The 25,735-nt window shown below is 39.5% G+C and overlaps 2 protein-coding genes across 2 annotated transcripts in view; both read right to left on the bottom strand.

The window, feature by feature from the left end:
- Positions 1-16,213, bottom strand: part of pde1cb (phosphodiesterase 1C, calmodulin-dependent b) — a 131,252-nt gene extending 115,039 nt beyond the window's left edge. The window contains exon 1 of the mRNA XM_034703242.1: positions 15,521-16,213. Coding sequence (XP_034559133.1) covers positions 15,521-15,782 — 262 coding nt within the window. The 5' untranslated portion in view covers positions 15,783-16,213. The remainder of the gene's footprint in view (positions 1-15,520) is intronic.
- Positions 16,214-18,079: 1,866 nt separating this feature from the next.
- LOC117826862 (vimentin A2-like) lies at positions 18,080-25,012 on the bottom strand. Its single transcript, XM_034703246.1, has 9 exons — positions 24,233-25,012; positions 23,804-23,864; positions 21,450-21,545; positions 20,991-21,152; positions 20,033-20,158; positions 18,941-19,161; positions 18,800-18,843; positions 18,627-18,712; positions 18,080-18,513 (listed from the first exon to the last, which is right to left on the bottom strand). The coding sequence occupies exons 1-9, from the start codon at positions 24,757-24,759 to the stop codon at positions 18,472-18,474; spliced, it is 1,365 nt and encodes a 454-aa protein (XP_034559137.1). The 5' UTR covers positions 24,760-25,012; the 3' UTR covers positions 18,080-18,471.
- Positions 25,013-25,735: the final 723 nt, after the last annotated feature.

Here is a 25,735-nt window from a genome sequence, read left to right as displayed (position 1 = left end):
TCCCTCTCTTATCATTGCTTGTGTTACTTTTCTATTAAAAGCCAAAAGCAATGATGACACTAACTTTAAACACCTTCTCTGACGTCACCTTAGCTCCAAAATCCCATAACCAAAATAATCCATCTATCTGACTCACATTTACATTGACACTCTCTATTAAATTATTTTTGCATGATTTATATCATAATCATTTTGGGTAAATAGCACAATCTAAAATAATAAAACAAAACAGAAACTAAGCCCTACCAGAGCAAATTTTCAGCAGATTCAGCTTAGTGTTTACTTTTTCAGTTTCAGACACGTTTATTTTCTATTCTATAATAATTCAATCAGAGGAGAGATTCCAGTGATCACATGTCGGGGTGTTTAGTTCCCAGTGAGAAAAGCTGAGCTAAGCAGCTCCATCACAGCCCCCAAAGGTTTGCCAAAGGGCATCAGGGAGGCACTCATTTTTATCGTGGAATTGCTCTTGTCAGTGTTTCAAATTATAGAGGTTATATTGTTTTAGACAGAAGAAGAGCTATCTACTGTTAATTCAGCCCAAAGAAAAACCTCCGTCACAGCTCACTGAGGGAATTCTGGATTCTAAACCAGCTCAGTGTGAAGAAAAAAAGCCACAGCAGCATTTTAGAAGTGCAGTGGTGGGTCATTTACAGGCTGGTAAGTGTACAGCCTCTCATGCTGTCGCTTCTGTTGTGCTCTTTACACAATGACTTAAATATAGAACTACAGTGTATGGGTTTAAAGAAAGTAAAGATCTTTGTAATTATTGATTTGATATAACATTTTGGAAGGAAGTTCACCTTAAACCTTTCTCAACTTGGTTTAAAAATAGAACTATCAATTATTTTCTCTTTATGGATACTAACTGATGAAAGCTGTAGAATTATTGTGTGTAGGATGCACTAGTTATGCCTTTTTTGTCATCTACAGACAAAATACAGAGACGCATTCTATCGTGTTGCAGACTGCTTTATTGCACAAAGCATGCTGGATGCATAGCAAGGTGGACCAGTCTTGTGGCGCCACTTTTTAACACTTCTCTCCCACATTAATTCATAGTAGGGATGTACATTTTAAGTATTTTCCGTGATCAATTTTTGGAAATGTTAACGATCAATTATCGATTAATCAATAAAAAATATATATATTATTATTTGTATGTCAAAAACAATGCCAAATATGTTTTTTTCCCTAAATTATATTTTCTACAGCAACAAAAAGCTTATAACTGACGGTATTGAATACGGGTAACATGTTTAACACTGATTGTCAACAATCAGTTTCATAAAAATATTCTCCACTGACATAGTCTTATAATGTGAAGGCTCATAACACTAACAAAGTACTTCAGACTCACAGGGTCCAGTTTTCTGCCTACTAGTTCTTATTGAGAAAAATAAACATGTGTATTCGATCAGGTGTAGGCCAGGAGCGCAACCGGGTCAGTGGCAGAAAAGCTCAGACCGCTCTGATTTTGCTGGTTTGCAAACATAGCGTATTAGCAATTCCAACCAGTCTGTTGGCTTTGTATCCAAAGTTAGGAAATGTCCTGTTTAAAGTTGTCAACCTTCATGTCCGTGTCGTTGTTGGCAGAAGTTGCATATTGATCCTCTTTAAAAAGCACACGTGTAAACCTGTCACTCAGCCGCAGCCGCCAGCTGAGCGTCTCCGCTGTGCGCAGCACCTTTAACAGCTGATTCACATCAAAACATGCTTTAAACTTAAAACACCCCCCTGATTAGCTGAGTGTAATCTGAGACCACATGATGTTTGTTCCACGTGACGGAAAATTGAAAACAAAAATGCATGTTTCGAGTAATTTCTTAATCAATTAATCGATAATTGTGTACATCATAGTTGTGTACATCCCTAGTTCATAGTCATGCTTTTAAAAAAAGTGCAACAATGGTCTCATTGAATAGATCGTTCAGTTTAAGACGGCAGATGACCAGCGGAGGGATAGCACGAAACTTTGCAAATTAGCTGCAGTAAGCCTATCCATACCACATGGCTATCAACGCTATAGACCAGGGGTTCCAAAACTTTTCAGCCGCTGATCTGCAGAAAATTAGCCGACTAAATTAGCCTATTGGGTAATGCAATTTTAGGCTACTTAAAAAAATTTAAAAAAAAAAACATTTTGGAAGAAATATCACAACCCCCCATTAGAGTTCTGCTACCCCCCACGGGGCCCCGACCCACACTGTGGGAACCCCTGATGCAGACTGTGCTCGACTAACGTATTGGAAGCAAGCCGGGTGGTGATAACAGATGGTACTAGATAGAGCTACACAGCTGCATAGAAACTGCACATTGCTAAATGCTATGGAGGTCTTCACGCAGGAACACAATTATACTCTGCTACTTGCTTTGGATTTAATTTGCAACTTTCTTCTGTTCTGTCATGGTCTCATAACTTCTTGAATGATAACCTTCTTGTTTTATGTATTTTTTTATATTTGTGCTCTTCTTCTATTCATATTTGTTGGTTGATATATACTTATTTGTTATGTCGCTTCTATCTAGGAATATGTCATAAAATCTAAGCACTGGAATAACAATGACATACACAGGGTTTCAAAGCACTAACACATTTCCATTTTAATAGAGTTGTTGATAATCGTTACACACTGTGGAGATACAAATCTCAGTGATAACTGCCACTTCAATAATCCAAATGGCAATTATACACTGGTGAGTTATGAGGCATTGGTGAACACTCACTCTGAGAGTACACGCTCATTTCAGTTTATACTATTCCCCGATCCGCCCCTACAGGGTGCAGTCAAACCGGGACAGTACGTTACAGCGCTGTAGATAGTAATTAGTGCATTTATAAGTGATGCAGCAGTTAACATGTTTGAGGAAAAAGAAAATCAATCACAATCAGGAGTTCTATCTAATTATGAAAGAGCCAGTTTGAGTCACTCTGCACAGTTCCAGCAGACACATTATGCACTTGTTGGATAATTACACTCCATCTCATTTTGTTTTGCAAGCTACAGTAAGGGCTCTTTATCCTCTCCTTCTCGTGTCACCCTGTTCTCCCCTGTCTCCAGCTCATGCAGTATGCAGCAATTTGGGAGGATCCTAAATTTGTAACCCTCTCACTGTGCAACATCAAGTGCCCACATGTTCCAGGCCAGCTTTTATGTTAATGAGCGCATGTGTGGGAATATTTCAACTTTATTATTCTTTCTTTCTGTCAGCAGACTCCCAGGTAACCACTGGTATGAAAGGCCATAGCAGGTTACAAAGTGGACTTGAAGCTCTACTTTGCTTTATTCAAATATGAATACCCTGTTAAGGCCACAGTGTCAACATCAGTTATTATCGTATTACTTCTAGTTCTTAAGCTGTCACCAATATCAAACCACAACTTGGATAATGAGTTTAAAGCAATGCGTAATTACCTAGGGCATTAATTAAAGCAGAAGAATTGTTCCAAAGGGCAACATATTCTTTGAGAGTTTATTTTCATTAGAGTAGGTGTGAGTTCAAGTGTCTATAACATGGCCACAGATTGCCTCAGTATGTTCAAAGCTTCCCGTTTAATGCATTTGGGGTTATAGAAGTTAGAGAGGAGATTACGTAACATACTTGACTAAAGAACTGTGCTGCTGCTTTTATTTCCATGACACTTTAGAAGGCTACATGATGTTCTGCAACTTTTTATATTACCTTGTAAACCCTGACAATGCAGGCTTTTCACATAACATCCTGTTAGAACATCTCAGTGAAGTAAGGACAGTCGAAAGGCTCAGCACTTTACCTGTTTGTATTCTGGTTAATGCCTCAGTAAACAGTAAGATGTCACTCACACTGGAAGTTTTATAAGAAATTTAAGATGGTTATTTGTGCACCCACAAGGATAATTTATCAGGTGGCACAAACATGCATGAAACTAACAAGAAAGGTTTCTATGATATAACTGGGCATGTTGCAAGTGCATTGAGGGCGTGAGTGAACCATCAGGCAACCTCAGTAATGAAACCGATTTAAAACTGCAGGAGAGCTGGAAACTGCAGTTCCTTGAGTGTCCACTTGAGGCTGGCTCCAAAAGCCCTTGAAGCCACATACCCACCCATATAAAAGGCCAGTATTAACAGCAAAATAAACCTGTTTACAGCCTGATACAAAAAACAATTTTAGTCTGAAAAGCTAATTTCTCTATTTACACACACTGTACAGGGGGTCTTTTTTTTATAAGTCATTAGTTTTGAAGATATTAATGTTAGTTCAACATAATTAGGGCCATTCCATCCTTTTATAGAGACGCTGTGACAAGGAATGTAGTCGACTAACAATGAAACATCCCCCTCATTAATCAGCACAAGAATTACTAGTCAGTTAAAGAATTACTCATATTTTAATTACTGTCGGCCCAAAATGCCAGTCAGATGTGGTGTCTAAGCTAGCTGTAGTGCAGCCACCTGCCACTAGCCAGAGTTGTAGCTCCAGTTAATGGCACAGTGCACAGATGATATCTTGTAGTTGGCTATGTCTGGTTAAACTGGTGTATAACCACTTGACCGGAACAATGTGTAACCAGCACAGACATGTGGACATTGACCTGCAAGGAGGACTGAAGGCTGTTGGTGCTAGGTCTGTTATCTTATTCCACACACAGCAAGCCAATTTGACATTGTTTACCCAGAGACTCTGTGATCCAGTATTTAGCTGTGTTAAATAAATTGACTGTTTTTTAGACTATTTTCTTAGTGTTTTCTTGCCTTTCGATTAATCGGCTAGTCTGAATTTTAATTTTCATTCAAACAGCTAGGATAGTACAATCAGCAAGTTACTTTGCACTGCTTTTTATATGAGAGAAGTTATTATTATACAGCATAATGTCTTTTAACTTTGTAGCTGAGTTTTCTAAGCAATTCACAATGGTTTATCTCTTTCCTCACTATGCTAACTTTAGCATTTAGCTACTATCAGTTATTGTTTGTTAATTATTATCCAGTCCCTCCAGGATTTCGCGTTTTTTTTTTTTTTTTTGTGATTGTTGGAGCCCAAAAAGCCTGATTTTGATGCAGCTCTTTGAAAAAATTGCAGTGAAAGTTGTGATTTTTTTTAAAGCTTTTTCCCCCAATTACATCTCAGGGGCAAGTAAATATGCTAAATTAATGGCAGTTGTTTTTAGTGTTGTTGGTAGCCTTACCAAAAAACGCTTGAGATTTCTCATTTTTTGATTCTCTTGACTCAGAAAAATGCCATGAAAGGACTGTATTGCGCAATAACGAGCAGTCCATGAATGTACCTGCAGTGACAGGCGCACTGGACAGACAGTCAGTTCACGGCACTCAGTAATGGCAGCAAAAACAGCATACATCAACTGTTAAACAGCGACGCCCACTTGTGTCCTTGTCACTAACGCACACTGGGGGGTAAAAATCCTCAAAGAAGATTTAATGAGACGGATGCATGGAGGCGCCCCTCTCAGCCTGTCACAGGAATGCATCACTTTCATTTCTAAAGATTAGACACACAGCGGGGGAAACATGGATGCTTAATGTCCGATGGTCCGCTACTAAAGTTTTCGTCTCTTCATCGTCTCGTCAACAAAATCAAAACGTATGATCTATAGCTTATTAATACTAAAAGGGTTTTTGAGTATCAATAAATAACAACGTTGTCATCGTCACTTGTCCTGCCTGCTGTCCTCGCTTTTCACCCATTGTCCGGGCGTGTTTTGCTGTTGAAAAGTGCCTGTCAAGTGAGGACTTACGTTTATTGCACGATCCCCGCGTTTATCCCTGCTTTCATGTAAAACATCCAAAAACTGACCTGCATGAACTTTGGCGAAAATATTAGTTGGTAAATGTGCTTTTTTCGCGTCGGACAAGTCTTCATCTTGTCAACCGCTAACAGGGAAGTTAAATTAATGACGAAACCGATGACGAACAGGGGCTGAGGTTATGGTGATTGGTCAAATTTGCGGGAAAATTGCGGTGATTGTATAAAATTGCAAGGCCGCACAGAAATCACGCTGATTAGTTGAATGTGCGTTGATAGTTGCAATCGTAATATCGCAACTTCCTGGAGGGACTGATTGTCTTGTTGGTGACTAAGCTCTGTGGAGTTTAAATGTGTCCATTCACAATGGAAACCCAATGAGTATTCACTTCTACAGGCAGAGACCTTGAGTAGAACCAAACACGTTAGACAGCCATCTGCTGAGCGAATGTTTTTTAAAGGCTTCATAGTGAGAAACATGAAGATAGCAATAGCAGCTACCAGTCGGATGTTTTCCTTTGGCCAGAATCTTAAACTGATGGCAAAAGTAAACTTAAAGACAGTTCAGTTGTTATTCATGTTGGTGCAACGACCTCAAATGAAAACAATTAGGAGTAAAACTGCTCAATGTATCTGGAAGGAGGGGGTTAGACTCTGCAGCTACCCTGGATCATTGCAATGTTTGATGAGTGATGACATGTCATCACTTAACTGCAGGTTCAGCAAATGATGTGGGCTTCACTATAATTGGAAGACTTTCTGGGGTAGAGCTGGTCTGTTTAAGAGAGAGAGCATAGATCCGGCTTTGAGTGCGTTTATTTGACCTGAAACATGACAACCAAGAGAAACCATACTTAACTCTAGCCTTTTAGTAAGACATTAAGTTAAATATAATTCATTTGAAAGTCTGGTTCTTAGTCTCTTAACGACAACTTAGAATATTATTTATAACATTAGGTGTAAAATGTACTCTTAGTTTCTATATGAAAGATTTTGTCAAGTAAGGATGATGGAGTAATTATAATAGATAACTATAATATTAGTGTGAGCAATTAAAACAATAGCAATAGCGCTTCTTAAGTGGAGTCAAATGGCTTTAACAGAAACAGGGGTGGAATTGCTGTATTCATTGACTGATCTTTGTTCATCAAATAAAATGTCTTTGATATTTGCTACACAAGACCTTAGTGGTCATTCAAGATGACTTTTGATTGTGGAGCTTTTAATAGTTCTGGTTAAATGTTTGTTATTTTCATGAAACACATTTTTAGTGAACTCTTAATTTTTTTATTAAATATTTCCAATTGATTGTGTTATTTCCACTTTGGTTAAACGTTGTGCCTGATTGAAAGAAAACTGTGACTCAGGATTGATGATGTAGTACTACAACACAGATGCAGAGTGTGTGCCATGCATTTTTGTTTATTTCCTGTCAAGCACAATACATAATGTAGGCTGCAATGTAATGGGCATTGGTTTTAATTGGAGAAGCACATTTCAAAGGGGGGCAGGTAGGACAACAGCTGCTCTGAGAGGTGTCTCCTACATCCATACATCTGTTGGATCCGTGTCAAGATCCATTTTCTTCAAGGGTCAATACCAAGGCGATGCTGCTGTCACTAGGCAACTGGGAGACCTTTCAGACTTACATTGCATACATTACACAGAAGATGACTAGGGGTTATTATTCCAAATAGTATTCATTACACTAGAGTGGTTTTTATAGTAAGTATATTTAGGTCATGTTACTGTGTTATTCTCAGTTTTTTGACTCCCTCACCTACATCTGTTCCGACAACACGTGTCAGGATGAAGACAGCCCCACAGAACCCATTCAGCTTTAGACTGATGTACGCACAAGTTACAACTTTTATGATGTCGTCTCAAATTATTTGTAGATTTATTCTTTTTTTTTTCTGAGTCCAGAAATAAACTTTATGTTTTTTACAAACCATTGTTTCAGTGGATTGTTGGCACAAAAACGCACCTGCTTGCTTTTGCTGAATGTCCATCCTCAACCTTTGATCTGGCCATCAAACAACAGGGCAGGCCATCATCAACAGACATTAATCAGCCATGAGGATAAAGGGGAGGTGAGGACTAACTTAGGGGATGAGAAAGAGCCTCTTGCACCAAATTAATTCCTTTGTTTAAACAGCCATGTTAAAATTGTGGTTAGAAAAGACCCAAAAATTCCACTTATTTCTTATATTTATTTATATTATCTTTCGATGGAGAAGAGCTGGTCCTACATTTTGTTATTTATTGAATATATATAAAGTGACATTTCATCCTTGTTTCAGTGTGCGAGTCATGCAAACATAAACAGTGTTGGGCCTTTTTGATTGTGTAATCTGTCCCAGAAGCACAAAACGATTCTTGACAACAACTACGCAATCAGAGAGAAAAACAAGCTCATTAAAGGTCTCCCCTAGACTGTGGAACGACACACACTTTGTCAGTCCCCATACCACTGTCACCACAGTGACACACTGGTGTAATTAAGACACAGGGTGTCAGGGAGCTTGGCTTTTCCCCTGCTAAATACTCATTAGAGGCACCTTTAAGGGTAATGTTAGCCTATGCTGGAAACCTGAGGGAAATGAGCTGACAAAACAGAGAGCATGAACTGTCATCTCTGCACTGATAACAGGGAGGAAAAGTCCTGAGCTTTATAGCACATAAGTTTAGCTAATGATTTCTGCACCAGCATGGTTCCGCATCAAAGAGGTGGAAGCCGTTTTGGTAGTGTTAGGTCAATAGGCCAGAGCAATGTAAACCTTTTGATTTGGACCAAACATTAACACACAAACACACACATATCCAACACACAACGAATCAGTGCTATTTAGACCAAGTCAGGGCACAAAGTCTGCATTTCTATGATAATGTCACATACAGTATGTTGTTGGAGGCACAGCAGATTGGGCAAATAACTACATGGTCACAGAAGCCACACAACAATAGTGGAGCTCATATAGTGGAGCTTAATGCTTGCCAAGGGTGTTAATGGATAAAGGACCCTCATTCAGAAAACCTGATGCTTGGCTGGCTTTTTTCTTTAGATAAAATGCATTTAAGATTGAGGAAAAGTAGCATCATTTTTGCAAACAAAGCTTACTATGTACAAAAAGTCCAATGCAGCTGTTTTGCAATAGTAAAATAAAAATGATGATTTACAATCATATTACAGTGCTTTGACATCTTCACTTTGTTCTCAACGTGATACTGAAATGTTTACGCACCAGTGTTTTTTAATTGCCCCTTCCTACCATATTTGCCAGTTTCAACTTTAGAGAAAATATAGGAGAGACTTATTAACAGAGAGCAGAACCAGGTGCTATTTTACATATTTTGTGTTCTAGATCGTAAGTTCCTCTGAGTCGCTGCTGTCGATGTGCCAAACTCTAGCGGCTACAACTACTACCATCAGTCTCACCTCTATCAAATTCAAATTCAAATTCAAATTTGCTTTATTGTTATGAACAAAGAGATGTTATTGCCAAAGCACATAAATTCATACAGTACATTATATATATTCACAACACACAACACTCACCATATATACATTAATCACACACCATATTCATTACACATTATATTCATCACATACATATCAACCATATATTACATATATTACATATTCTATACGCATTAATGAACGATTACCCATACAGCATATCTCAATGTCCTCACCCGATGCGGCACGCTCACAAAACCCCCACCCAAAATCAAACACCATGGGATGGTGCGTCCCTCAGGCTGTGACAGGCAGACACATATTTAGCAGCCAGAGGAGCTGCTGACCCTTCCCCCAGGAGAACTGACAGTTTCTCTTCTGGGGTTAATGTTGGGAAGTTTGGTACCATTTTGGTATCATCTCTCTCTCTTCATCTCCCTCTATCCCTCTTTCCAACCCCAACTCAGTTTAGGCAGATGTCTGTCTAACATGAGTCTGGTCCTGCTCGAGGTTTCTGCCTGTTAAAGGAAGTTTTTCCTTGCTGCTGTAACTTGCTAAATGCTGCAAAGTGCTCTGCTCATGGTGGATTAATATGAGATCAGACTGAGTCCTGTCTGTAAGATGGGACTGGATCGTATCCTGTCTTGATGTTGGGTCTCTGTTTATAATCTAACATAGAGTACGGTCTAGACCTGTTCTGTTTGACGTAAGCTAACATTTGTTGTGATTTGGCGCTATATAGATCATGATTGACTGATTGATAGCTTATACTGTCTTTCATTAGGTGTTTACTCCATGCCATGTATTCAATTTGAATTTCCTCTATAATAGACTACAGTTTTTGTCTTTAACCTCTGCTGTCCTTACCTTGCTGTTTCCATCTCCTCACTTTTTTCACTGTAAACAAACTGACGTCAAATTCACTGGACTTCTTTGGTATATTGATATGATTATAGCAAGCCCGCCGTAGTCTTTGATTAGAGCTGGGTCGGTGGAGCAGGGTGCTGTCGGGGAATAACAGCTGTCTTAGAGTGCTGACCAAACAGAATTAACTTCTTCACTCAGTGGTGTAGTAACACCGACTACATGAATAAAGCAGATATGAACCCCAGTCCTCCGTTAAGAACAAACTCACCTCTTTTAAACATAAAAACACACATCTTCCTGAACTGAAACTCAGCGCTGGTATTGAATATTTCCTGCAGGGGCATGTTAGCTTGCTAGCAGAACTCATGATGCATTAGGTTACACTAATGATGGACACTATTTATTTTCTGATGTCTCTTTTGTGCCTCCTGTCTTCCTTCACCTGCACCTCTCCTTGCTCTATAGGTCCCCCTCTCACTGTGAGTCTGAGATGAAAGGGTAAGATGTGAGGAGAAGGAATAGATTGAACACATATTTGCCATATGGGGCACACTTGCTGGATCCAGTGTCATTTTAAATTGGTATGAATTACTTACGACACGAGTCAGAGCTACATTGAATGTCATTGCTCTCGTAACATGTTTTCTGATTTGTTTTGATATTTTTTGTAATAAAAAGTCACGTTCTTATTAATTTAAGGATTAAGGATGAAACATTTTGTGCTTTTGTGTGCAATATCTCCCAAACTATGGCTGAATATTAAACTGTATTTTACACACCAGATCACTACCATTAATCAGGCTTTCCATTAGGGTGAAGAAAAACAGATTAATCTTTAATTGATTTATGTGTCCTCTTCATTATCTTTTTACTATCCCATCATATAAACTGCACTATCCAATTACTTGGACCAGCTGACCCCTTATCACTTTATGAAAGAGGACGCATGCATCATCATCAAAGGTAGATACAGTAGCAGAACAATCAATAGTCTGTCAATCCAAAGCAACCAACCAGCAATGCCTTAATTTGTCCTGCTGAATGACATTTTTAACCCTTAGTATATAGTGTTCTAATCATAGACTGTATAAATAATGGACGTAGTCTCCGTGACATCACCCATCTGTTCCTGAGCGCTGTTTTGAAGCTAATCGACGGCGGCAGCCATATTGGAAATGCGGAACTCAACCAGGCATAGTATGACGTAAAGAGGTGGAGTTTGAGCGTCCTAACTAACAGCTATGTGTTCCCGTCCGGGAGTCCAGTCAGTCATGTCCTTATTTGGGCAAAAACTCGTAATCTTAATATCTTCTGAACCGTCATGTTAGAACAAAATTCACCCCAGTACAGTGTGTGCTGATAGAGAAATTAGCTACGTAGAGCCAAGACGTTTTTTGAACCAGACTGTAAACATGTTTATTAATGCTGCAAAGATCGTCTCTTGAATGGGTGTCTATGTGGTTTCTGGTGTTTCTGCAGCCAGCCTCAAGCAGATTCTCGATGAATTGCAGTTTATAACACTTCCACATGGGCTTCATAGTTGGAGACCGGAGTTTGCCGCTTTGTTCTAATGCACAACACCTCTTTTTGCAACTACACATAAGAATGGAAATATAAAGTCTGTCTAAAAGAAACCTAGAAAACAGGGAAAAATTAATAACAATGTATTTACCGCGGCTCAATAAGGTATCACAAGGTCTACAAGTGAACAATGTCAAACTGGTTTGGTTATATTTCTCTGTCTAAGTGGTTGTATGCCAGTTAAACCAGACAGCCTACATCAATAGATTTGAACCTGTGTAAAGGCTTACATTATGTGTTTATCTACCTAATAAGTACAAGAAAGTGACAGGTGTTGCTTTTAGATTACTGCAGGCAACATAATGTAAGCAAAAATGTTGTAAATAACATCCAGCAACATGTAAACATGAGATCTACACATCCCAGCTGTTCCCTCACATGTCATGGATTTAATGTAAATCCATGACATGTGAGGGTAGAGATACCAGGTGAGGGGGCAGGTATAATTACAATTTCTCGCCTTGTGACGTCAGGGGGCGAGCAGATTCTAAACACAACCGTCACATTGTGTGTTATGAGACATAGGTGGACCACAAACACAGAACTAGGTTGGCCTATTTCATTTATTGTGGGTAAGTTAATATTCTAGACACCCAAGTATATGCGCAAAAATACTGAAAAAGTGTATTTTTCATGATATGTCCCCTTTAAGTACGCAAAAGCTTGAAAAAGATAAATGGAAGGAAAAAAATTACCAAAATATTGAATTCTCTACATAGAACAAATGAAATCTGAATCTAAGACACAAAATAAAGCAATTTGGAATGTTAGCTGAAATATGGGTTGCTCATTGTAATCATACACAGAGTATAAATGTATGATTTGGGGCACTGGTTTAGCTCAGTGGTTAAATTGTGCGCCCCATGTACAGAGGCTACAGCAATCACAGTATCAACTCCCACCTTCCGCCCTCTTGTCCCTGTTTCCAACTCTTTCCACTGTCCCATCCTCTAACGGAAGGCTTGAAAAAGTCTTTGAGAAGTTATGAAACTAACAGATTGATTTTGGAATAATCTTCCCCGTGTAGGAGTGTCAAAAGCATGTTACTCCACTGTTTCTGGTCCAAATGCAATATTCTTTATTAAATACCTTTCAGTCTGAGTAGTATGAGCTAAGAGGACAATTGCAGCTCCTTGTAAACCACAGGAAACCCTCTGAATATGACCTAGTTCTTTTGCCAATTGCCAGTAAAGTAATTGCAGCTCTTCAACATAGCTGATTGTATAACAGCCTGAAAGTTATTTCCCATAAAGCCTCCTAGTCTGGCAAAATGAAACAGCCCTGACACTGATTCAAATGATCCATCTGTCAAGATTTGAAGTAAGTATGGTTTAAAGTTGTCAGAGATGATTTCAGACAATTTTCTGCAATCTCTTATCATCAGGACTTAGCAGCGGCGGGGCCGTTAAACACTGAAGGGACCCAACCAGATACCAGGAGGTAGGTGTCTGTGTTTTGTTCCTCAGGAGGAAGCAGATGAGTCAGTACAGTCAGCTGAGAGTCAGGGAGGAGACTCCTCAGCACACAGGAACACCACAGGGGATACGGGAGGAAACTCGGTGGGAGTCTACACTGCCGTACGGTCATGGAAACGCCACAGTACAGATGGTATTTTAGGAGTCAGCCTGGGACAAGTTTAGTCCTCTGGGATGGACATGCAAGGAGTTGAAACTACAGGTGGCAGCCGTAGTGAGGGTTGAAGACAAACAGGGTTAGCTTAAGGAAACACTGGCTAACAAAAAGGACAAAAATGTAAAATATACGTTTGTGGTAAAAATGTTGGAAAAATGTGTCAGACAGAGGAGAAAATCTTCTATTTTTAAATGTAAATCCATCTTAAGTGATCTGAAGTTTAGTCCAATATTAAACCATTGAAGTTAACCACAGCGTCTGTCTCTTTTCAAACATGTCACTACCAAAACTAGATTTCTGAAAACATGTCTACTGTACACTCTCCATACAGCTCACATTGATGCAAGTGGAAAAAAGCAACAACATAAAAATCACAACAAAACTGCAGATACACATATGAATGTGTGAAAGTGAATAGGGCTGTAATTTGTCTATGCGACACCTCAAACATCAAAGAGATGTTTTGGGAGTGGAGATATGTTGCATTGAGGCTGGCCTTCAAAGAGCTCTGCATTCATTAGGTGAATACCTTTTTTACCCGCAGCATATTCACAGTAATCCTCTGAAGTGACAGTTGCTCTCATCTACTGATAAAACCCCTGAACTGAACCACAGAGATGTGCAATTTAAAATTACGCAGCAGCACCAGCTGTGTTTGAGGCCTGCATGCTCCCAAAACAGAGAGAAGGTCCGCTATACTCGAGCATGGGATAGGTTATTTTTGTAAATTAGATTAATTGAAGTGGCTTTCTTTCACTTTGATGCCCTCTTTTATTTGCATTCACTCCACCATTGTCACGGCTGATCTTGCATTAGCAACTGATTTAAATCTATATATCCTTGGATTAGCACTAGAACCATGAAGGGGTTTACTGGCATGTTTAAAGGAACGTATACGTTGTGCATCGCTAATGTTATTAGTTCAGCATGTGATCTTTTTTTTCCCGCTTTAACAACTTGAGAAAAAGTAGCTGTATAGTTTTATAAAAATATTTCATTAGAAGTCCTCAGACCATATGTTGACTGAAGTAAAAGTAGATAAGTAGGCCTCTTAGCAGTAAAAGTGGAGTAAACATACTGATATGCACAGTGGTCTGTTACTGGATCAACATACCTAATGTACAGTGGATATCAAAAGTCTACACACCCATGTTAAAATGCCAGGTTTTGTGATGTAAAAAAATGAGACCAAGAAAAATCATGTAGAACTTTTTCACCTGTAATGTGACCTATAACATGAACAATTCAATTGAAAAAAAAATGAAAATCTTTTAGGGGAAAAATAAAAAAAAATAACAATAATAATACTGTGGTTGCATGAGAGTATACACCCTTTAACTAATAATTGTTTGAAGCACCTTTTGATTTTTTTTACAGCACTACTTTTTTTGTAGGAGTCCATTAGCATGGCAGGTTTGTACCCTTCTCCTGACTGATACCTTTCAACAATGAGATCCCTCTGGATGCTTTGGAAGCTCTCTGTGGACCATGGCTTTTGCTGTAAGATGCAACTGAGGAAATGTCTGGAAAATCCTCCAAGAACAGCTGATCTTTATTGGGATTAATCAAGTCACTTTAAATTATGACAAGTGTATACTGGACTACTATTTGTCATGAGTTTGTATGTGATTAGTTAATTCTGAACAGCCCACATCCCCAGTTATAAGAGGCTGTGTACAGTTATGCAACCACATTATTTTATTTTTTTATTTTTATTCTTCCCCGAAATGATTTCTTTTTTTATTGGATTGTTCTGTTGTAGGTCACACTACAGGTGGAAAAAGTTCTGACTGATTTATCTTGGTCTCATTTTTTTACATCACAAAACCTGGCATTTTAACAGGGGTGTGTAGAGTTTTGATATCCACTGTATGTGGCAAGATTTCTTTTAAATTCCACATTTCACTTACAGTCAATGCTCTGTTTGCTCCATTAAAAACTATTAAAAAGAAACAACTTTATCCTGAGTTCATAAAGTTCTATTTAATTTGATCTTGTCTTGTGTTGCTCGAGGTGGATAATTTAACTGCGTCATTTCCTGTTATGTAGTTTAATGTTTAACAATGCATCATATTTTAAGAACTTTGTTTTTATGTGCAAAAATCAAAATTAAATGATCAGGAAAAGGTTCTTGACTGTGAGTATTCTGCTTCTAGCTTTCTCTCTGTGTGACAAAGTGATACAACAGGTGTTCAGCTTTCACGTCCCATGCTCTGCAGGAACAGCTCGACTCACCTGTCCGTACACCCTCAGGTGTCTTTCTCTTCGCAGCCTGCCTGGCTCCGTCAGAGTCCTGCCTGCTCAGCACCTCGGAGAGCGACTGTCGGGAACTCTGTCGTCCGGTTTGGCTCGACACGTTGAACCGCGCGCTCCTCTTCTTGGCCCGGTCCGATTCCGGGGCGGAGTGGCTCCTCTCAGGGTCCTGGTTTTCCGGCTCCGAACCAACTTTCACCAATGCATTTCTTGTCCTTGTTAGGGCAGAAGTCACCGAGCCCATCACCAAACAGGGTAAAAGCTTTAGTTGAAGTCAGTTCCGCTGAGTTTCATTTTTTACTCCATTTTTACCTCGTTTTCTTCAACTAACAACCATTTAAAGCAACACGTGTTATTCATCTCAGTCTCTATCTATTTGCTTGTAAGTTCATGATGACGGTAAGATGCCAGATCATAAAACACCTGAAGAACTCAATTAATCCGGATCATCCCGACATCTCTCTCGACTAGTTTCCTCCGACTCTCACGTCACATGGAGTAAGTTGCTCCGTCGACAAACACACTGATCTCCGGGGCAGCCCGGCGAAAACAAGCCCCATTAATTAACCATAGGTATCTCACATTATTAAAATGAGCACAAATCCGACTGAACTGACTGAAACTGGTCAAGTGTTGTTTATAATAATCAAAAATACTCGAATATTATCTCAGTTAAAACCGCATTCTTTACGTTGCTTTGTATTATCGCGAGATTTCGTACGCGCTTTTTAAACTGCAAAATTAAAAGGTGATTTATTAAAGGTTCCGACGACTTCTGCCCAAACGAAGCCTGCTGTGCTACAGTGAATGACCGAATGACCTGCCTCTGGAAAAAGTGCAGTTAGTACCTAACACCTGCAGATGGCAGGAGAGTTCAGCAGGTTTGTCAGTGAACAAAGAGCAAGCCCAGCTGATTTGAGTCAGATGTTTTAGCAGTGAAAGTATCTAGTAGACACTTTACTTAGAAGTATAGTTAACCCTCCTATTATCCTTTGGGTCAATTGGACCCCATTCAGTGTTTAAAGTCTCTAAATTAATGACTAACATAATTTTGTTGGCTTCATATTTCATGACTTTTCCTAATTTAATGGGGACAACTGGGAAAACATAAAATTAAAATGTTTATGTTCCAATTTCCTGTGAAAAAAAAAAATGTACGCTGTATATAACATAAGAAACATCAACATTTTACACACATTTGTTTTGGTTGTTCTGGATGATACTGAGGTCACTATAATCAAGGACACTTCCGCATGTGACTGCAGGAGGATACATTTTTATAACATAGAAACAAGACAGGGCCGACGAGAGCATGACAAACTCGCAGCAGTTTGATGTTTTGTTTTACAAATAAAGTCCTTCAGAATGCTTTAAATTGTGTTTATGCTTAAAATGTATTTTATTTAAAGGCTCTTTAGGTAGTCAACAAAGAAACATAAAGTACCTGACATATAAACCTGGGTAATAATCAGTTTCTGGAGGTTTAAAATGCTGGGGTCAATTTGACCCCAAGGATAAAAGATGTTGGTAAATTTGAGGGTTACAGGAGGGTTAACATATTGTAGGTCTGATATTATATTGTATTAAAATTCCTATAAAAGTAGTTAGGTGCGTCTTGAAACATAATTGCTGTATTATACAGGCTTGTGCTGAATGGCCCATTTCAGAGTCAATACAATACCATAAATTTGTAGGCTAAATGGCTTTAATATTGTTGACACTCTTACCTTAATCTTAACTTAAGTTGCATTCTGAAGCTTTTAATCATGTTGCATAATCCTCATTAGTACAGTAGATACACATTGCAATAATATAATTTTATTCATTCATTCTGTCTTTTGAACACTTAATCAATCATGTTAGCTGGAAAGTTGTGCTTTAAAGCTAAAAATAGAAATATAAAGCAGTTAAAAAACAAATTCCCAATTAACATTTTAGCATTCATAACATATTGTTGTCCAGTGGAACTTAGCCAATGTAAAATGTAATATTTCCATGTTACAATTGCACATATATTACTTCCCAGTCAGGTATGAAGTAAAGGTAGCTAAAACGATGGACATGTTCCTGATGAATTCCCCAAGTTGATCACTTTAAGTGTGTTAAGAGCATATGTAGCATGTATAACCCTGTTTATGTCCATATGTCTAATTGAATAAAACGTTGCCAAAAATATCTTTGTGCGGCTAGAAGAGGTGGGTTTTCGTTTGGATTGGGCCAAACGTCAGTTAGACTGCGATTTTTTTAGTGCTTTCAAGCTGATGTTAGATTCTATGACATTAAATCGTGTTTTAAAAATTCACATTGATAAACTTTGTTAATTACAGTCATTGGTGCCCTATATTTTCTACAAGAAATATTAAGACAAAATTGAAACAGCGGATTTTCCTTAAAATGATGCGAGTCTTCTTAGATTAATTAAATACAAAGACCTTTTTAAAGTTGACACAGTACTTTAAAGAACAACTTCATCCCCTTTTCCCCATGCAAGGATTTTCAGTTCTATTACTTCAAGCAAAGTAACACACCTTGTGGACAGTATTGAGTTACACCTTAATGGTTTATTGCTGCATACAGGCAATTGTGACATCTTCAGCATTCAGGTTTCCTGGAGTGTGCATGCTGTATTGATCAAGAATACTACTTTGGTTACAAAGAAAGATATTTTAGACCTCAATAAGGGTTTCTATGTTGTGCTGATTTCATTACTGTGTCTAAACAAATGTGACAAAAAGAAAACTTTGAGCAGAGAAGAGAAAGCAAAATACAGTCTGTGTGTCAGCTAACAGGCTTACTGGATCATCACATATAAAGGCACTTTTAGAAGCTGTTTGTTTTGTTGTGTTGTTGGTTTGTTTGCTTGCTTGAAGCCTCAGTGAATTGTGTTTCTTCTTATTGCTTTAGTTGATTGTTTGGCAAAGACAGATATGTTATTACTCCATGTCGTCGTGGTTCTGGGTTGACTCATTGATCACCTGAATGAGGATGCAGAGGATAGAGAAAAGTTGATGAACAGAGATGTGTGTTATGTGAGGGGAACGTCGGAGAACAACTTCACTGACAGAACATCACTTCAAATAAATTCTACCTGGCCATCCCTGGTCTCAATGGTCTTGATGAGAACCTTCTTGGTGGTTGTGGTTTCAAGATGAGGTTTGGAATCAATCATTGTTTCTAAGAAAAAAAAATAGTTTTTATAGAATTTAGTGGCAATAAAATGACCTTGTTGCTGTAAAATAAACATGCAGAATGTGACAGTACCTCTCAGGTTTAGAGATGAGAAGTTTGGTAGAGGGGTAGAGATTCTGAAAATAGAGGAAGTAAAGTTTACAAATCAATCTACAGACTGGTTTATTTTCCATCTACTTCATAACCACGGGAACATCTGACTTTGTTCATCACCTGCTCTCCTCTCCTTCCAGCAACTTCCTGTATGTGGCTATCTCAATGTCCAGAGCCATCTTGACATTTAGGAGGTCCTGATACTCCCGCAGGTGGCGAGCCATCTCGTCCTTCATGTTGTGAATGTCGTCCTCCAGACGCCCGATGCTGTCCTGGTAACCACCTGTCTCCAGGGAGAAATTCTCCTCTATCTCTCTCATCTGGCGCTCCAAGGACTCATTCTGGGACAGAAGCCAAGAGACAACAAAATGACTCTTAGTCAGAGGAAATACCATGTTTTATATAAAGCTCCTCAGTGTATGGTTTGAATGAACTCTTCATGATATTTATCTCTCTCTTGTCAACTTCTGGAGGCTATTTAATGAACTTTTTGACTTCTATTTGATTCCAACATATCAGTTGAAAGCATTGGGGTCTGTTTCTTCTGAGTCCCAACAGCAGTAATCCAATCACAATACATTCATTCCTACATAAACATTTACATGCATGCAAGTGTAGCTCACACTCTGTTCTAGATACAAAATGTAACTTTGTGCGTTAAATCTAAATGCATCAGAAATGATCAATCCAACCTCAAATTAAGAATTAGTTTTACAAGTTTTAAAGTTGTCATCTTCTCCTCTTAAGGACAGACCTGACAAAGCTTTCATCTTTACTTTAAATCTGGATCATAATGTTGTAATCTCGACAAACCTGCAAGTAAATCCCAAGAAAATCAGTTTGTTTATGAGGTTCATACAGTTGGAGTAAATCACAGTGCAGCCTCTGTGTAACTTAATATTTACAGTGAAACTGAGACTCACAACAAACAGATGAACAGGAACACATTAGGGATGTTATGAACCAAGTAAGGATGGTGTTTGCTTCACTTTTGATCTCAACACAGACTATTCCCAACTTGCTAATTGAACACTAAACAAAGCTGAGCATGGGAAGGGAAGTTGTGGCTTGAAGTAATTTATTGCTGACCGCTGGCAACACCGAAATGCCGAAAAGTTGGCCATCATTGCAAAAAACACAAAATCCTCACCAGACAGTTACTAATTGGAGTTTTTTTTTTATTGAAGTGTAAGTTTAAAGCTGCATACTCACCGTCCCCTTGAGGGCATCCACCTCACAAGTAAGCGCCTGAACTTGGCGTCTATAGTCGTTGGACTCTTGCTTGGCCACCCTCAAAGCATCATTGTTCCTGGCAGCAGCATCGGTGAGGTCAGCAAACTGGCAACCACCAGGGGCAAAAAGAGAGAGACGGAAGAAGTGAGAAATCAGCTGTTCAATAAATGATGAGTCAGAGGGCAAGGAAGAGCGGATACTGCAGACAGCGTGAGTTATGAAAGATGTGGTCACAGGGGAGGCTGACAGGCAGACATTGCACAGCATAGTGGTTAGCCCTGTTTTAAAGAAACACTGTCGGTGACAATGGAGATTCTTCAAAGGTGGACAAAGATTAGAATTAACAGGACGGCTTTCGAGTATTTTGGCAGACATTTTTAATACATGTTAATGAAAAGTTGCTGTAGCATTTTCTGTTGACCTGGAAAGTTTTTGTTTTCTTGGGCCAAGTAGGGCAGTAGAAACACTATAGAAAAACTGAGAACATCAAAACTGGTTCAAAAAACCTGTTAGCAAACACTGCCACATTTAAACATCCAGACAATTGCCAGCAACACCGTTTACCCTTTCAGTTGTTCTTTATTTATTTGGAATGTGTATGCAATATTAACTCTGTTTTTGTCTCCACCTTATCCTTAAGGAAATACTGGTTGTTGTTTTTTTTTTTTGCTTTACACTCCTGAAGTTGCTACATAAATTTGCCAGAGTTGGTGTTGTGTGGGAACTTTTTTCAAAGAAAAAAAAAAAACACTGAACCAAAATGCAGGGCCAGAACCAAAATAAAGTCCTAATAATGCTCTAAATATGTGAAGAGAAGAGTAGAGTCTGTGTCTATTTCCAGCAGGCTACTCAGGTATGCGTTATTTACACATACAGGTAAGCTATTAACATATTGATTATAGCCAAATGTCTACCGGAGAAGAACGGTACGCTTTACCTTGGACTTGTACCAATCCTCAGACTCCTGTATGTTTTTGGATGCCAGGTTCTCATACTGCAGACGGACATCTCTCAGAGCAGCTGTCAGGTCAGGTTTAGCTATCTCCATGTCCACCTGTACGTGCTGCTGCTGCACCTGGGCCTGCATCTCCACTATTTCCTGCAACAGAATCAATGGTACTAGCATGTGCAAACAACTTCATTTCTTGTTGGCTTCTCAGATGACACAAGTTGAGGACAGTGGTATAAGAAAGTAATCTGTTTATTTCAGTGCACTTTTCTATGAATTGGCATCACAATAGTTTCTCCAATACACTGAACTTGTTTAGCCTTCTGCAGATCAAAACATACCTGAAATGTTTTGGTATTTATAAGGGGGGGCTTTATCTCATTAGGCAGCACATGCCCAGTGTTTCCACAGTAGACCAGCTTTAGCCACAATAACAAGGAAGCTTACCTCATCATGCAGCTTCTTGAGGAAGTTGATTTCATCCTGCAGCGACTCCACCTTCCTCTCCAGATCCAGTCTGGCCAGAGCAGCATTGTCCACATCCTGTGTAGTGACACTAACTCTTAATGAGGTGACTTGTGAAGGTGACATGAATGATGCACCGTGCGTTTGCTGACATAGTGAAAAAGATCTTTCACATGCACTATAGGCACACCCACTTACTGAGAATGACCTGTGTAGCAGGTCACCTACACCTTGTTTAGCAAAGCAAGGTCACACACACTAATGCATCCAACTGTAGCCACATGGGAAGTGTCACTGAGGGTTTTTACATGTTGTGTAAAGTGCAGGACCTTGCAGGCCACAGCCTTTATCTGCATCACGCAGTTTTGAGCTACTTCCAATTTATGAGTGTGTCCTTTTTTCTTCTGCATTTCTTGAGAATTTGCAGTCACTTGTCACCTTTCAGATCAGGATTCTACCAGCAAAAATTGAGATTGGCTTATAAAATAGATCAAAATCAGCTACCTTGTAACATGGTAAGTATCTCATTCATTAAAAAGATATAACAATACCTTACCCAAACAATAAATAAAGTTAGTCCGTAATAAGTAAACACTATGCAACTTGTGTACTTTGTTGAACCTTAAATGAAATCTTGCAGCAGGACTTTGACTGTTTTTAAGCTTGTAGGTAGGTAAGGTACTTGTTTTCTACATAAGTATGGAATCTGAGTACTTCTGCTGGGCATGGGCATGATTGGGTTTTTCAAATGGAGCTTAAAGGCCTGTTACTAAACGATAAAACATACTGTGCGCTATAACTTCATGCTTCCCTGTCCTGTTCTTCAAAACCCAGACAGATTGTAGGCATCCCAAAAATTAGGAATGTGATCTAATAAAGAAAAGTAATGCCAAGAACACCCAGAGCGTTATTCAAGAGGTCCTTAATCCCATTTGTTATTTCTTAACTGCATGCTTATCCTGAAAATCTCCACTGTTGCTTTTGGTAGAAATTTGGTTACTCCACTGGAAGCTTTGTTACTGTGTCGACAAAGTAACACTTCAGACTCATTGTTGTTTGACTGCACTAAATAATGCAACTTTTCTGTTGTGGAGAAAAGCCCTTCATTTCACTGAACTCCAAACATCCTACCATACTCTTTTTATTTCTGCTCTATCTCTTAAACACACACACACACACACACACACACACACACACACACACACACACACACACACACACACACACACACTTGTGGTGCCACAGCGCTGAGCTTTGTCAGGGCGTTGGCAGGCTGCTTAGTGAGGTATCAGCAAATGAAGCAGCTTTGCCCTTGCTCTAATGCCACAAACAAAGTGAGCTATTCAGCAGGGTTTCCCAAATGGGCCCGCGGCTGGAAGAGTGACTGTCTGCCTGACTGAGCGAGAGCCGGCTGTAGGCCCGGCATTGTTGTCCGAGTGCCACCATGGCATGCCACACAGGGACTTCCTTCCTGCCATTCAAACACAAGTTCATGATTGTGAAATGTATTGAGAACTTACTGCATTCCCTGAAAAGAACAAAATTACTAGAGAACTGTGTATCTCTGACTAAAACACCCATAGTTCATATGTGGAGCTATGTAAATTCAACTCATTTTGGATTTCTGCCTGTTTTATCTTGTGACACTCATTTGGAACCATCTGCAGTACTCATCATCACTTCATTATCCACCATGAAACCCAGTGATAGGGAACAATCTCCCTGACGGTCCCTCTCTGAGACTGTGTGCTGGTGCCCTCCCAGAACGAGACAGTTGGATCACATGGTGGCTTGTCTTCTCGCTCTGATAACCACATTTGGTCTGCACCGTTGTTGTGTTTGTGTCCGTCTCATTCAGCGTGACCGGTCAGACTTAAAAAGATCTCCTCTCACTACAGGCCTCATTTAACTCAACAGCCACAACTTGGCCTTTTGTACCGGGACAGTCAGTTCTGCTCTGCAGCTATTTGGGCTCATGTCTGAATCTGCTGTTGTGCCATCACAAGTGAGCATTCCCGTCTCTGCGGCTCTCATGAGCAGTAATTAGATTGAGATCAAGAAGGAGAAAGGGGACAGTTACACCTCTAAACTTTTAGAAGTGAGACTCATTGAGATAAAAAGGTTTATCTAATCTTTGTGTTACCCATCATCTATTTAGGGTGTCAAACCCTTATTTAAACAGAAATAGATTAGAAGGTGGGACAGTGGAGTGCTCATCAGTCATTCCCTTGTATTTATCTCTGCAAAATATGCAACACAAATATAACAAATGCAAATATCTGTCCTGTGCAGATACATTAAAAACACTTTGTTACATTACATGAGTCATACTGTACCTGTCTGAAGCTCTGCATGTTGCTCTCTGCATCCTCTCGCTGGGATATCTCATCCTGCAACCTGCAAGGACAAACAAAAAAGGCATTTTAAATTAAAAGCTGATGAGAAAAATCCACCTTTGAATTATTAAAGTGTATTTTTTTCTGCTTCCAGTGCTTCCTCATGCATGAAAACCTGGAGTGAGAACTCCATTCTGACACAAAAGCTGCGGCAGCAAGTTGCGTGCTCAGGTTTTGCGCAGTGCCCGGTACTCATCCGAGACAATAAGAGATGAGATAGTAGTTCAAACAGATGTGTTATCATAGGCAACACGTTAATGGACATTATGGGGACGCCACATTCACATATCTAAAATGCAGTTAACATGTAGACATAAGTAGTATATCATAAGACTTTCTAAGAGAAAAGTGAAGTGCCACGCCTCCTACTTCTCTCTCAGCCGGTCGATGTCCTCCGCCAGGTTATCCCGGTGAACTTCCACGCGGGCCTTCTCGTTGCAGAGCTGGTCCACCTGACGTCGCAGCTCCCGCATCTCATCCTCGTACAGATCTGCGACCCGGGACGTGCCTTTGCCCCGCAGCTGCTCCAGCTCCGCCAGCAGGATCTTGTTCTGCTGCTCTAAGAAGCGAACCTTCTCAATGTAGCTGGCGAAGCGGTCATTGAGCGACTGCATCTGCGCCTTCTCGTTCGTGCGGTTGGTCATGAACTCGCTGTTGATGGCGTCGGACAGGGAGAAGTCCAGGTTCTCGGAGGACAGCCGGGGCATGGCCGCGCTGCTCCGGAGCCTCTGGGTCTTCGTTGCATAGATAGAAGGAGCGGAGGAGACGCCGAAGGACACCCGGGAGGAGCGCACCGGGCTGCTGAACTGACGGCTGGAGTAGGTGGTCCTGCTGGTGATTCGCTCCCCGCCGAACATCTTCTTGTAAGAAGATTGTGGACCTGGTCTGTAAGACATCTTAAGTGCTTTTTTTCAGACTCTAACTTAGTGTTACTCCTGTCCCGACTGCATCAGCTGAGTGAGCCTTGAAGGGCGTCCTCTGAACCATTACTTATTTATAGTCTCCTCCTTATGCTAATGACTTAACGGTGACTTGAGTGACAGCTTGACAAACCAATCACAGACCAGAACACAAAAGGCTTGTCTTTATTCCTTTATCCAGATCCCTTATAGCTGCCACTAACGCAGCAGCTACTCTTCCTGGGGTCCACTTAAAACAAACATAACATACAAAATATACATGAAATACAAAACTGAAAATGCAACAAACATGAAACACTGGAACAGAAAAATGCTACAAACAGAGAATACAACAATTGAATATACTACAAATGTAAGATACAACAACTGAAAATGCTACAAACATAAGATAGAAAACTGAAAACTGAAAATGCTACAAACAGGAAATACAGCAACTAGAAATGCTACAAACATAAAATAAAATTTGGGGTATGGTGACATTGGGGAGCAGTGAAGTAAGGGTTATCAAGCTAGAAGTTTACCTACATTTACAGCTTGCTGATAATTAAACCACTTTGATATTTGCATTGTGACTTCAGTGCTGAAATTCTGTTTCTGCTTTTTTGTTTTTTGTTGCAATTTTTTTTTTTAACTTCTAAAACTATGTTAAAAAGAGCCATAAAAGGAAAGGGAGATCCTGTATCTATATTATTAATACTGTCACTGTGATTAAGATGCTTTGGAGCAAACCACTGTGACGGCATGAGCACTGATTATTGGCCTTTATGGACAAATATTTAGAAAGGTAGTCACAATGAAATTTTAAAAGTTAAATTGCCAGGTTAACCAGCAGATATAGTAGCCCATATCACCCAAAGTACACAAGACTTGAGTCAAAGTAAAGAGACTCCTGGTCAAATATTACTCCAACAAGTGAAAGTTGATCAGTCAAATTGTTACTTAAGTTAAAGTA

The sequence above is a fragment of the Notolabrus celidotus genome, chromosome 15, assembly GCF_009762535.1.
Source record: "Notolabrus celidotus isolate fNotCel1 chromosome 15, fNotCel1.pri, whole genome shotgun sequence".
Lineage (NCBI taxonomy): Eukaryota > Metazoa > Chordata > Actinopteri > Labriformes > Labridae > Notolabrus > Notolabrus celidotus.
The sequence above is the reverse complement of the archived record's forward strand: the minus strand, read 5'-3'. Positions and strand labels throughout refer to the sequence as shown.